Genomic DNA, 13510 nt, shown 5'->3' with positions numbered 1-13510 from the left:
CGACCCATCCTTCAAATTCGGGGAAAAGGAGGACGCATTTGTCGGCTGCATTCGGAGGAGTCTACGAATTTGGACAGCCTTCGGCGCGTCGCTGTGACGTAATCGGTCTACAAATGCGGCCTCAGGAGGATGCAGCCCATGAATTTGGACACGACCCCAGTGTATTTAAACCCTGTGTTTCTCTGAGTCAGTGTTGCGTCGTCCCTCATGCTGTGTGGATCTCTCTGTGACTCACTGTGAGTTTAGTTTGTGAGTTTCCAGTTTAGTTTAGTTTAGTTTAGTTTGCTCTTGTATGACTTTCCCCTGCCAGCAAATAAAGCTGAGTTCTTTGTGTTTAAACCTCGTGCCTGAGTGCCTGCACTTTGGGTCCAACTCCTGCCTGCCACACAGAGATTCATGACATAGTCAAAACCAGGATGTGGCAGGTGCTTTGCGGACTCCAAAGGGTATAACTGTGTATTGTAGAGAACCATCTGGCATCACAGTGCCACCTGCCAAGAGCCTTTTAAGAGGTCCAGCTTAATCACAAAAGCTGCTAAACCAACACTGTTCCCACAATCTTCCAATTGTGGAAGAGGGTGACTTTGAGACACTGTTCCTGTTCCTATAGTCTGTATAAAAATGGCCAAAGCTATAAGACTTATTGGCTATTCGGAAGGAGGAACTCCATGAGCTACAGCTAAATTCTGCAATACCATGTGCCAACATATAGTTGTCCTCCTTTTGTAAATGTTGCCACTTCTCTTAGTTCACTGTATATGGATGTTGTTTTATGGAGTAAGAAACCGCCAAATCTACATCATATGTTAACATATGCATTTGGGATTGCATGTCAGAGAACAGAGACTAGAGACCCTTGTGAATAAATAAGACTAATCATGTCAGTTTGCTGTGACCCACTCAAATGTTTAAAACATGAGTTAAGCTTTGCCAGAATCTAAGAATTATTTCAGTTGCCCTGTACCAATGCCATAGATGGTCCATCAGCATCACCGATTTTGTTATCTGCTGCTACAGGCATGCCGGTGGAAATGCCAGCACATCACATGCAGGTTGGTGGTGAGAAAAAGATGTCAAAGCAGTTTTTACTTTGACGACTAAGTTTGAACCAGACAAATCATTGGTCAAAATATGGTTTCAGCATCTTTATGTGACACAGTCTGCTTCGTCATTTGCAGTAGAACATGGCAATGAAGTCATAAGTGTCGCAAATTTTTTTTTTCTCCACTACAAAAATGCTGCTGTAATGTGCCAACAGACTTGTACTGGAAATGGGCATGGAAACTAACACCCTGTCACCTGGCTTTTTTTTTTTTTTTTTTGTTAAACCAACTTTTCATCCTTTTTGGGACTGCAGCCAGATTTTGTTTTGCAATCTTGCAGGCCCAGCGGTGTTTAAAATGGAAAGCACTGACACAACCCAGGATATTTTGTTTTTTATCATTGTTAAGCCATTTTTCTTGCAGGAGTTTCAGAGGCCAATGCACAATGCACACGAGCAAACACAAGCTCAGCTGGGCTAAAGCCAAATGACTTGAACTACCTCCCGTTCAGCAATAAGATGAACCTCCTGTTTCCGGTCTTTATCAAACTCAAAACTGTATCCTTGGAACGTGTTTGAGTGTTTGATCAAACCTCCTGAGTGTGTGCTGGCTTTCAGGGTGGTATGCACTGCAATAATGCTGAGAGATGCTGAGCTGATTAATCACCTGTGCAGAGAGTGTAAGTTGGTGCCTTGATCTTTTTGTACAACTGTTAGAAGGCCAAAAATATCTAAAAACTTTACTAAAGCCTTTAACACTACAGAAACAGTAATTATTCCCGTGAGAACTGCCTCTGCAAACATAATTTGATGCACACATCATCATCAGTAAAAACTTGTGACCAGCTTTGGTGCACAGAAATGGACTGACACGATCCTCAAGGCAACGCAAGGCAAGGCAAATTTATTTGTATAGCACAATTCAACAACAAGGTGATTCAAAGTGCTTTACAGAGACATTAGAAACAAAAAACAAATAAAAAGCATGATTTAAAATTGATTAAAACAAGCAAACAAACAAACTAACTAAATACACACATTTCACACCTGTTCGCGCGATCTGAACCTTTATCGTAAGGGGAGCTACCAGTCCTTCTGTGGACGAGCTACTTTCTATTTTAAATTCCCTGAATTTAAAATACTCTCTAGACCCAGTCTAGACCCAGTTGGGGAGCTACCCAGAGCTCTAATCCCACACCTGCTCAAAAAAAAATTAAATGGGGTATCTAGAATTCAGAGCAAAAGTTTTGCGGAATTACACTTTATATCATAACACTCGGCTCATCTTTGCAGCTTAGATGTTTTCAATGCCGCAATGGCAACTTTTTCAACTTTTATGAGTTGAAGCAGGGTTGTCTGAAGGAAGATGTGTCACAAATCAGATAGTAGGAATGGCATTTTGCTCTCATAAGACCCTTTAATTGGCCAGTGTTTCCCATATGTATTTTCTAAATGCTGAAATTAGAGCCATGGGGATGTAATCACATCTTTGCTTTTTAAACACCGAGACAGAAACTCTGCTCCTGTAGGAATCTTTGTTGTTATTATTGAACAGAAAAGTTATTCTGGTATTTGGCAGCACAAATATTTAAAGGTTGTAAAGCAGAATAACAAAGAAACACCGTGGCATGCCTTTGCTCAGAAAAACTTGTGCAATCTCTTGTTTAAAGGTTCTTTTATTTTTATTTATCTGGATTTATTTTTCTCTCAAGCAGGTCTCTGAAAGAATGTGAAGCTGGAGCTGTAGAGACGAGAAAGGTGTTCTTGCCACAGGAACCTGTACTACAGGAAATCTGCAAGGTCACTGCTCCAAAGTGGACCTGCCTGCAATGGTCAACCCTGCCCCAAGTGAAGGGATATTCCATGTTCTGGCCCAGCCTTCCGTTATCACACAGCCTGCACTGTCATTTGACTGTTGATTGTGTGATAATATCAACACTTACTTTTTCCACACCTCTTGTCACTGCAAAAATGGTGAGGGAGTCAAAGCCCCTGACTCTTTACAGTCACTGCTTTCTCTCTGTGCTGATGCTAAAGAGCTGCTGGCTGCAAGGTTCCACCTCCCAGAAGCCTGCTGTGTTAGCAGACTCCCAGCAGGGCTCACAGGAGTATACCCATTCAATCCGCCTGGATGGTGACATCATTCTGGGTGGGTTGTTCCCTGTGCATTCCCGTGGTGAGAGGGGGATGCCATGTGGTGAATTGAAGAAGGAGAAAGGCATCCATCGACTGGAGGCCATGCTATTTGCCATCGACCTCATCAACAAAGACCCAGACGTGCTGCCCAATGTGACACTTGGGGCACGAATCTTGGACACATGTTCACGTGACACCTATGCCTTGGAGCAGTCCCTTACTTTTGTCCAGGCACTAATTGAGAGGGATGGCTCTGATGTTCGCTGCACTAATGGTGATCCTCCCATCTTTGCGAAGCCAGATAAAGTTGTGGGAGTCATCGGCGCATCGGCCAGCTCTGTATCGATCATGGTGGCGAACATCCTGCGACTGTTTAAGGTACAAGAATGCTGTGTGATTCCTTGAAGTTTTTTGTTTGTTTGTTTTTAAGAATAATGCTTGGTTATAGCAGTGATTCGAGGAGTGGTTAGGTTAGGTTTGTGTGTTTGTGTGTCGGTTTTTGGTGTTAGGCTGGGTCAGTCAACAGACGTTTGTGGTTGTTGGAGTATGGTGGGGTACATTATACCTCACCATATGCTTGGTAGTCCTAGTACTTGTAAGGACCAGTCTCTAAAGCCATAAGTTCTGAATATATATGTCGATAAATACTTGTATGAACAATCAAATGTTATTTAATTAATATTTAACAGCTTCATACACTGTCACTAACTCCATGACAACTCCAAGAGTTAGAAAGCTAATATTGTTATCTCAAAATAATGTTTAGAATCATTATTTTTACTAATGATTTTTTTAACTGAAAGAACATTTATACCCATTAAGTTGATAAAGTAAATCATGTGTATATACAAGCAAAATACAGAATCTTCTGTATGTCAGTTTAATGCTAAATGTACTTGTTGAAAGCATGTAAAATATTTACATGTAGAGAGATTTATTGTGTCAATCAATCTGAAGTGTATTTTAAGATGTAAACATTGCAAAACACAAAAGTGAGGTTGTACACACTGTACACCTCAGTACCGACCTCAGTAAATACTTTGATAAGTTTATGGCCTCCATCACTAGCTTCAGGACTTATCTAATAAATAATTACATTTATTTTCATGAATTGTGAATCCATCTAAAATTAAATCCACAGTTAATCAGGGTATGCTACCGGGGATGGCTGCCCTGTGACTGATGAGTTGCTACCATTTGCTATGCAGTGTCATGGTTCCTAAGATAATAAGATTCAGCCCTTGCTTGTCATGTCCACTATGAAAAAACAAGATACTTCTCATGGGATCTTTTATGTACAGCCTTTGGTCTTACAGTGTATATGAATTATCTGTCAGACACCTTTTTTAAAACCAGATATTATAATATCATAACATCTTCATCTTTGGGAAAACTTCCGGGAGTGTCCTGCAAAAAATTTGAATATGCTGACAAAAGCATCTTTAACCCAAAACAGAGGGACAGGTGTATATTTGGTGCGAGAAGCAGATTACTGGGTGTTTTCACAGCCTGGCTAAATCTTCTGTTGACCTCCGCAGTGTGAAAAGATTCACAGTGTGAAGAAAAAATCGACTTGTCAGCAGCTGTGGATTCAAAAAATCTTCAAGCTGCTTGAGTCAAGTAAGGTGAACATATTTTCATTTGAGACGATGCGCTGATTATTTGAATAAATATTAGTGATGTGCCTGTACTTTATGTTTAATCATGTTTAAAAAGCACAAGAAAATCTGACTCCAAACAAAGCAAAGAAAGAAGTCAAAACATTTGCACACTTCTGTATCTGCTAAAGATTTCTCTTTGCAAAAATCCCAATTTAAGACATTAAAGTACAATTTAATTCTGTGATATTGCAATCATCTTCTATTCAGTCATGATCCATTGTGTAACATGTATGAAGTGGAAAGTTAAGCATTTACCTTTGTAAATTAACTTGACAATGAAGTAGGAGAGATTTTCCTCTACTGTTTGGTAATTTACGAAGATAAATTTTATTTGACATGCCTGTCAAATGCTTTCACCATCTTCCATCATCATCCAACAATACTGTGATTGCGGCCATTCCCCAACTCTCTGTGAATGGTACTCATGGCCATTGATCACTGGTCTTTGATCACTGAGCTTTGATCAATGGTTGTTGATCAGTGGTCATGAGAATTTGCATATTAATGATCAAGGAACCAACCTCCCAGCCCATTGTTCATTCAGTGGGGCCAGTTTCAGTCATTGTGCAAATGTACTGTTTATAAGATTTGGGGAAACCTGCAGTCAGCTGAGACTGAAGAAGTCACTTGGATGAGTGACGAAACATTTCTCCTACTGAAAACGCTACGTCTAGATGAACAGAACTTTTGGGATTTCCTTTCCTGGATTATTGAGCATGCATAACGAGATAAAAAAAAAAAAACCTGATTAAACATACACCTGTATTATTGGAAAATTGTACATAAAGTATCAAATAATAATTATTTTACAGAAAAATGTTTCCAAGCACTGTTAAATGGATTAATAATACTGTTGCATATGTTTACGTTTGAGCTTGTTTTAAATACCTAACATTCTGTTGAATGTCCAGCAACATATTCTGGACCACATGTCTCTATAAAAAACACCCGCAAAAAAAAGTTAATGAGACACAGGCCTACATCTTGATTTTTGTTTGTTTGTTTGTTTTAAAGTGTAATATATTAAATATATTAATGACAAAAGAAAAATCAGTTTAATCAAAAACACAGAGCAGTGTGTGATACGGTATGATATGTATAGAATAGAATAGAATAGAATAGAATAGAATAGAATAATCCTTTAATTGTCCCACAAGGGGAAATTTGGTTGTAACAGCAGTCAAAAAAACACATATACAAACAAACAGTACACAGGACACAGAACAGAAAGATACACAATTTTTCTTACATATTTACATTAAGGACAATGGTTACTATATACAGAGAGTACTGTACAGTTATTAAATAAAATAAAAATAACTACAGATAAGAGGCAAACTAGGTTGTAGTGCAAATCTGTTAATTAACTTATTGCAGTTACAGCGCAGATGTAAAGCAGTTCTGATTGTACAGTCAACTGTCAATATCTACAGGGGGATTCAAATCATTAATCTTAAGTCATTGCTAATTGCACTAATTAATAAAGTTTTTACACTCCATCTTCTCTAAATGTTAGCTAAGGTGGTTAGCAAGTTGAAACTCATCTGTTCCCATGATAAATCACAATTGTTTACTTGCTAATCCAAATTGGGTTTCCATACATCATGTGGAAGGGAGTCGGAAACAGCTTGACTTGTATGCTAGTCTTGCATTGGTTTACCAAGAAAGATCAGAGGTTTATCAACAGTGTGCATGCATAAACCACCAGAAAAAAACTCTGGGTTTGTCAGATTGCCCTGTTTCCGCCATTGTTAAAACCCTTAAAATGGAGACTAATCTAAGCTAGCCTGCTTTCCTATGACTATGAAACAAACAGCACTTTCAGCAACAATAGCTGACTGCGCCCCCCAGATGTCAGTAATGTGCAGGATTGATTCCAAAAGGCGTGGAGCTTATAACAGCATGTTCTGATATGAAGGAACACATTTTAATTTGTTTGTTTTTAGATTTGACACTGCAAGCACTTATTGCCTTGCTCTAAAGCTGACAGCTGCTTGCTCGTGGATATTCTAGTTAAATTGGTAACCTTACAACCATAACCATATGCCAGTCAATAATATCCTACTCTCTCTTTGGCAGCTACTGGAGTTGCTGGTCTGAAATTTCAAAAACCTTTACTTCAAATACCACCCACTTCATGTCACCACTGGTTGTTTTTCCCGTAATCACTCAAATTTGCTGAATGTTATTAACTTTCTATGACCTCTGGTCAACATGCCAATGCTAATGGCTTCCAATTGAGGATGTAGATTCAGTTTTATCCTTCTCTCAGCTGGATACAGAATAGATAACGTGTTTCTCACTGACAAAACATTGATCTCAGCTGTTGCCTCATTCTCTGCACAGACAAACTGTGTCTGAAGGCAGCGAGTTGCTGTGCACAGCAGCAGACATACTCCACTGCGTTAAATTAGTCATGAAGTGTATGATTTTAATGTGTGTGTGTGTATGTATGTGTGTGTGTGTGTGTGTGTGTGTGTGTGTGTATTAGAACCCTAACAGCTTAATGAGGACGGAAAGGCCCAACAACATCGCTTATCTAAAATTAGCCAGAGATGCCTCTGGGGGCGGTGGGGGAGGGGGTGGTGGTGGTGATGGGAATAGCCAGATAATGCTGACGCAGAGGTTTCCTCACCAGTGCTGTCACAGCCTTCAGCTATAGTCACAACACTGACAGATAACAAGGCTTATTGAAAAGGCTCTTTTTAGTTGAGGATATTCTGAGTAAAGACACTACGATAGGCATCCCACTTATACCCCATTTGGTAATAACTAAATAAAAATAGTGTAACCACATATCCATATCCAGATTCTGCATCCAGATAGAGTTGTATTGTTTTTAAGCACTTGACTCATATTTTTAATGAGTGTGCTATTTCACAAAATGAACATTCTCAATACAATCATGGACTGTATATAAATTAATTTCAATGACATTACCCATTTGTTAGTTATGTGCTGTTGTGAAACCCTGTGTTTAGTGGGTTTCCTTTCCCCATCGACCACGTGATGTTTTGAAACCAGGCTTGATAAAATGCACTGCACAAAGTGGCAACTTTATAAAAGGGATACAACTTATTGAAATTGTATTCAATATGGCTTCAGAACGACCAGCTTAAACTCATGGAAATTGTTTACTGAAGTCAAACATCACGTGACCCTGTACAAGCCATCATCCTTTTCAAACCTCAACTTTCTGGCAATTAGAAAAAAAATGCAGGTGTAAGAAAGGTCTTGTTATCAATAATATCATTTTACAGATTACTTGGGGACAAACAGAAACACAACTATGAAACATTTTATTGTGACTTTATTTTTTAGTGGTCCTTTTTATACAGGTAATGGCCATAATGTGTTTATATGGTAAAGAATTTTGGGCTTAATTTTAGATAGGATATTACTAACACACAGCAGTAAGTGATAATCGGTCATTTCAATAATAAGTCATCCATAGATTGTGCTGATCTCGTTCTTTCTCTCCAGAGGATGAACCTTTTGATGACTTTACAGCCTTTCTTCTTTTTCAACCTTTTACTCCTGAGGTTAAATATGACACTTTTATTTCCTCCATCAGTAAAAAATATTAATATTTCCAGTCTCGATTGCAAAGAGATTTGCTTTTAATAAAAGCATTTTTCTTCCTCTTCAGACACTTCACTGAGGATATAAGGGGTGAGATATTCCATCTAAAACTGTGATATCCTCTAAGTCCATTTGCATAATATTTGCGCATCCTTTTCACACTGTAACACACAGCGTGAGCACAGTCTTGTGTTCAGGACACTCTGCTGCTACATTCCTTCATGCTGCTGCGTTATATTTCCATCTCTGCTGTCTGCGTGGGAGGAACTCAACCATGGTGTCTGTGTTTTGAATCTGCTGCAGGTTTAGCCAAAAACACAAAATAAAAAAGGAATCAGGTGGGAAAATACCAGAAAGAGCAATGAAAACAGAAGGAATCTTCTTATACCCTTCTATTTGGCGCAATATGGCAGCCTCGCCTCTGTCAGTCTGCCCCAGGGCAGCTGTGGCTACAACTGGATCTGCCTCCACCAGTGTGTGAATGTGAGAGTGAATGAACAGTGGCATTGTAAAGCACTTTGGGTGCCTTGAAAAGCGCTATATAAATCCAATCCATTATTATTATTATTATTATTATTATTTGAACAGTCAGACAAAGAAGAAGATCTGAGCCTCCAGTGTCATGACTGGATATCCAGTTCACAGAAAATGCTCATCAGTCTCCCAGCACTACGACAGCATAGTAATATCAAATGTAAACAAACCACCAAATCCATTCCAGTGCTGATAAAAGTAATTATCAGGAGATTCATCGCATCTGGATCCAGTGGTGTTCAGGAGCTGACTACTATAGATTGTTGGGTTGTAACAGTATTGATATTTATCCTGAGCTACAAGATTTTTGTCATGGTTCCTGTTATGTTAAATTTGATGTTTTCACTGATGACATATTTTTTGTACATATTCTAAATGCGTTTACGAACAACCTTCAGTTTACTTGTGAGTTTAGCAAAGATAAAATACATTTACTCAATATGTGGGTCGTTTTAAATAATGGGGCACTTTCTACTGCTACTTTCTAATGTACTGTTGTTGGTCAATAGCATGCATACTAAAACATTTAAGAAGGGTACACCTAAAAGCCAGTTCAGTTGAGGACATTGTATCAACCAAGAGAAGAATTTCTAGCAAAAGCAGTAGATTTCTTTTAGTAGATTAGAGAAGTCACTTAGTGACTTGGTGACCTTGCCCTTGTAACTTTACAGATTGACACTAGGGGTGGGTTTTGATAATCGATTTATCGATTAAAATCTATTCTGGCTTGGATAATGTGATATCGATTCATTAAAATCCTGAATCGATTTTTTAATATAAATTTATTTTGCCCAAAATGCCAAAATCTCAGGTTAAACCTCACAAAATTTTGAAAACCACCAAACAGCTAAAACAGCTTTAAATGAGAGCAGGTACACAGATTCTGCACAAAGATGTAAACACAAAGCGCGACCCACCGACTGAACAAATTTAAACTTTTTAAAATTATACAAAATGCAAAACGCTTAGCTGTGTCTCTAATAAAACCGCTGTAACTTCAGAGGTAATGTTCATATGTTGATTAATGGTTTTCTTTCATTTTTGATGTACTGCAGAATATTTTTATAAAATCCCAGACCAGGAAAATCACCTTCATGTTTTTCTGTGTTTTATTCAGCTACTTTGACACAAAGGCCTCTGCTGTGACGCTCACACCTTTGATAAAGTCTTGCGAGTGTCAGCTTCCTTTTTATAGATACAAAAATATGTAAATGTACCGATCTGAATTACAATATTTCTGACTGTCTGAGGCAAAATTTCCCAGATTCATATTGAATTGAATTGAATTGAATTGAAGCGAATTGTGGATCAAATCGATTCGGGACCTTGTGAATCGGAATCGAATCGATTCTAGAAATCAGTGACGATACTCAGCCCTATTTGACACCTCTGTCAATCAGGAGGAAATAATAATCATACAGGACTGTGATTGGGACAGAATCTTTGGATTGGTGTGTTTACATGAAGCATTTTTATTCCAATCAGATTTTTAAACTGGTTACATGTCATACACCTCTCCAACATAAGCAGCAGTTCTGTGGCTAGAGACCTCTAGCTTTGTCTTATCTGACCAAAGGGCACACTTTCAACATGCATAGTCTTTCTCCAGGTTTTCCCTGGCATACTTCAGTCTGGCTAGAAGACTCCTGCATAAGTGGAGTTTTTCTTGCTCTTCAACCACAGTCCATTCCTGTGCAGGGTTTAAGTGATTGTCTTCTTTGAGACTGCAATTCCAGACTTGGCTAAGTCATTCATTAGTTTGTTGACAGTTATCTTGGGTCTTTACACACAACTCGCACTAGTTTTTGGTTCAGTGTTTCTAATATTAACAAGGGTGACACAGCTAATTATTAGGTTTGGGTGGGGGTGGGGTGGAGGTCATTGCTTTTTCACATAAGGTGACGTCGGAAGCTTAAACTACCTAATTTGTTTGATGAGCTGAAATATGAAAGTGTGACAGATGCGCAAAAAATGGTATTATCCTATCCTTACCTAACGACCATTTCCGGGTTCATTTCACACTCTGCCTCTTCAAAATGTGAAATGGACATGTTGGACTGGCACATCTCCTACATGTTTTGCTGTGATATTGGGCTGGTATGTCCCTTTATCTTCTGTTGGTTGCTTTGATGACTTGTCAAGGCGTTTGAAACATCTCAAAATGTTTTTTTGAATATGACTATGAGTTTACTGTACTCACACGGCCTCTGCATAGAGCCAATTGTGATATGGTGGAATGGGAGGTTTGCATCATTGATGCATGTGCAAATGCACGATGCTATCATGTCAATATGGGCTGAAATCTAGGAGGATTTTTTTCAGGACTTTATTGGAAATATGTAAAATGAAGAATTAAAGCACCTTTGAAGGCAAAGGGGACCCAAACCTTTTTGGCAAGTTGTACCAAATACAGTACCAGTGAGAGTATTTCTATGGTAAACATTCTTATGAAGTGACACAACCATCTTGACCTGAACTGAATACTGGCTAAAAACCAAGAGTAGGTGGCACTGGAGGTTTAACAATTTGTTAATGACATCGTTGAATATCTAACAGTGTGACCTCTTAGTGGCACCATCACACAAGACCATCTCTTAATAATGTCCTAAAACTGTGAATGTGAGGGTGAAATCACTCCTGCCTCTATAAAAATGAATGCACACTGAAGGTGTCCTGTGGCTATTCTGTCGTGATTACCTAATCACTCTATTGTTTGAAAACAAATGAAACTGTGAGAGGAAAGAAATATAGGAGAGGGTGGACAGAAGTGAATTGCAGGGAGAATTTGCTCATTGTAGTAGCAATTTATTAGTGTTTAGTTGATAATCACAACCTCATTATGCTGTCTGAAGCTGCCATTCTCTCTTTTTGTCTTTGTGTTAATAAAGATTTTCACAACTTATTTTTATGGTTTCAATTTGTAATTCATCCAGTTTTAATGAAACATTTTTTAAACTGTCAGACTTTAACCAGACAGATATACTGTGTATCATGCAAGGTAATACATGGAGATATTCTCATCCCAGTTATATTGGTCAAAACAAAAGCTGCACAATGTGAACACTAAAAAAAAGGTAAAAGTACCAGAAAATGTTGCAATTAATATCAATAATCAATCAATCAATCAATCAATCAATCAATCAATCAATAAAAGCCTTCACAATAACAAAAGGTTTGTAAAAGTCTCCACTTAAAATTTAACTTTGTCAGTAAATTTTAATGAGTTTTTATCTTATTATTGAAATCAAGTTTGCTAATAAAGACAATGTCAATTTTTCACTTTCTGTGGAAGTCTGCAAAGTGATTATTTTTAGTTTTGCACAGTTATATCAACATTGTGTTCCTCAGACCTTTACCATCTCTGTGTAAACGTATTGCACTTTCTCTTGTTTTTCTCAGCCTTTCTCAAATGTATAAAAAGGCCATTATTCTTCCACTGGGTACCAATCTTAGCCATTTAGGAATAAAACAGCCCCGAGTAGGGTGGGGTTAATGCTCGAAAATCTCAAGCTGCTGTTGGTGGTCAGTATGACCTGCAGAGATCATCTATGCTCAGCTGAACCGGAATAATGGTCAGAGGTCTGCTGGTTTTAAGAAAAGACTCATGTTCAAGCACACAGACTACAGACTTCATCTTTGATTCAGAGCCACATCATTTCAGAATGATAGTTGAGCAAAGTGGTGTGATGGTGTTTGGGGAAATTAAATTAGTAAGTCATGTTGACTTCACACAATTACAACCTGCAGGTGTGAAACTCCAATTTAGTGGGCTGTTTGGTAAATTGACATAACTTCAACACAGATGCAGAATAAGATGAACTATTGTTTGTAGTTGGATAATACATCACGTAAGCCACTTCTTTCTTATAGTCATTTCTTCCTGTTCAGTGAAATTATGGTTAAGCTTTTTAATTTTAATAAAATGGTGAAATTGTCTTTATTGAAAAGTGCAATGCTTTCTGCCAATACACTTGAATTGGCTCATTTGTGACTTTGAATGAAACTAACTGATGTAGAAAATACTAAAATTTACAGTATACACACCCAACGTGCACCCTCTGTTTTTTTTTTTCTTAAGTTGTACTCAGCAGGACAAAATAAAAACAAAAATCCCCTGTCCAAAGATAATACAACAGAATGGCTGAATAAGAAAATAGCCAAGATGTTTCAGTGAAACTGAAATAAAACAACATTGTAATTTCCACAATGGTGTGAGAGGCTGCACAAGTCATACAGAAGACGACTGAAGTTACTTGGTTATTGTCGATAAAAGTGGTTCTACAAGCCAGTGTATTACATCATGTTATACTGTACATATGCGGTTTTATTTAAATAGAACCTAGTAAAGACCAGATATTTTTATGACTTCAAACATAAAATCTTAGAATTTAAAGAGGGTGAGCTGTTTTTTTCACAACAGAGGTTTTTAATTTAGCCAATTAATAATAATAATAATAATAATAATAATAATAATAATAATAATAATAATAATAATAATGATAATAATAATAATAATAATAATAATGATAATGATAATAATAATGATAATAATAAT

At 37.7% G+C, this 13510-nt stretch overlaps 1 protein-coding gene across 4 annotated transcripts in view; it reads left to right on the top strand.

Annotated features, from left to right (window-relative positions):
* LOC102312819 (metabotropic glutamate receptor 8) overlaps positions 1-13510 on the top strand; it is a 139116-nt gene that overhangs the window by 7204 nt on the left and 118402 nt on the right. For 2 of the 4 annotated variants that reach the window (XM_005949909.3, XM_005949908.3), the window contains one exon: positions 2758-3556. In XM_005949909.3, coding sequence (XP_005949971.1) covers positions 2906-3556 — 651 coding nt within the window. In that variant the 5' untranslated portion in view covers positions 2758-2905. Of the gene's footprint in view, positions 1-2754; positions 3557-13510 lie in introns of all 4 variants that reach the window. The other 2 variants (XM_042215373.1, XM_042215374.1) reach the window with 1 other exon arrangement.

This window comes from Haplochromis burtoni, unplaced genomic scaffold (genome assembly GCF_018398535.1).
Source record: "Haplochromis burtoni strain Fernald_Lab_line unplaced genomic scaffold, NCSU_Asbu1 Contig_706, whole genome shotgun sequence".
Taxonomy (NCBI): Eukaryota; Metazoa; Chordata; class Actinopteri; order Cichliformes; family Cichlidae; genus Haplochromis; species Haplochromis burtoni.
This window is presented reverse-complemented; position numbering and strand designations above follow the sequence as displayed.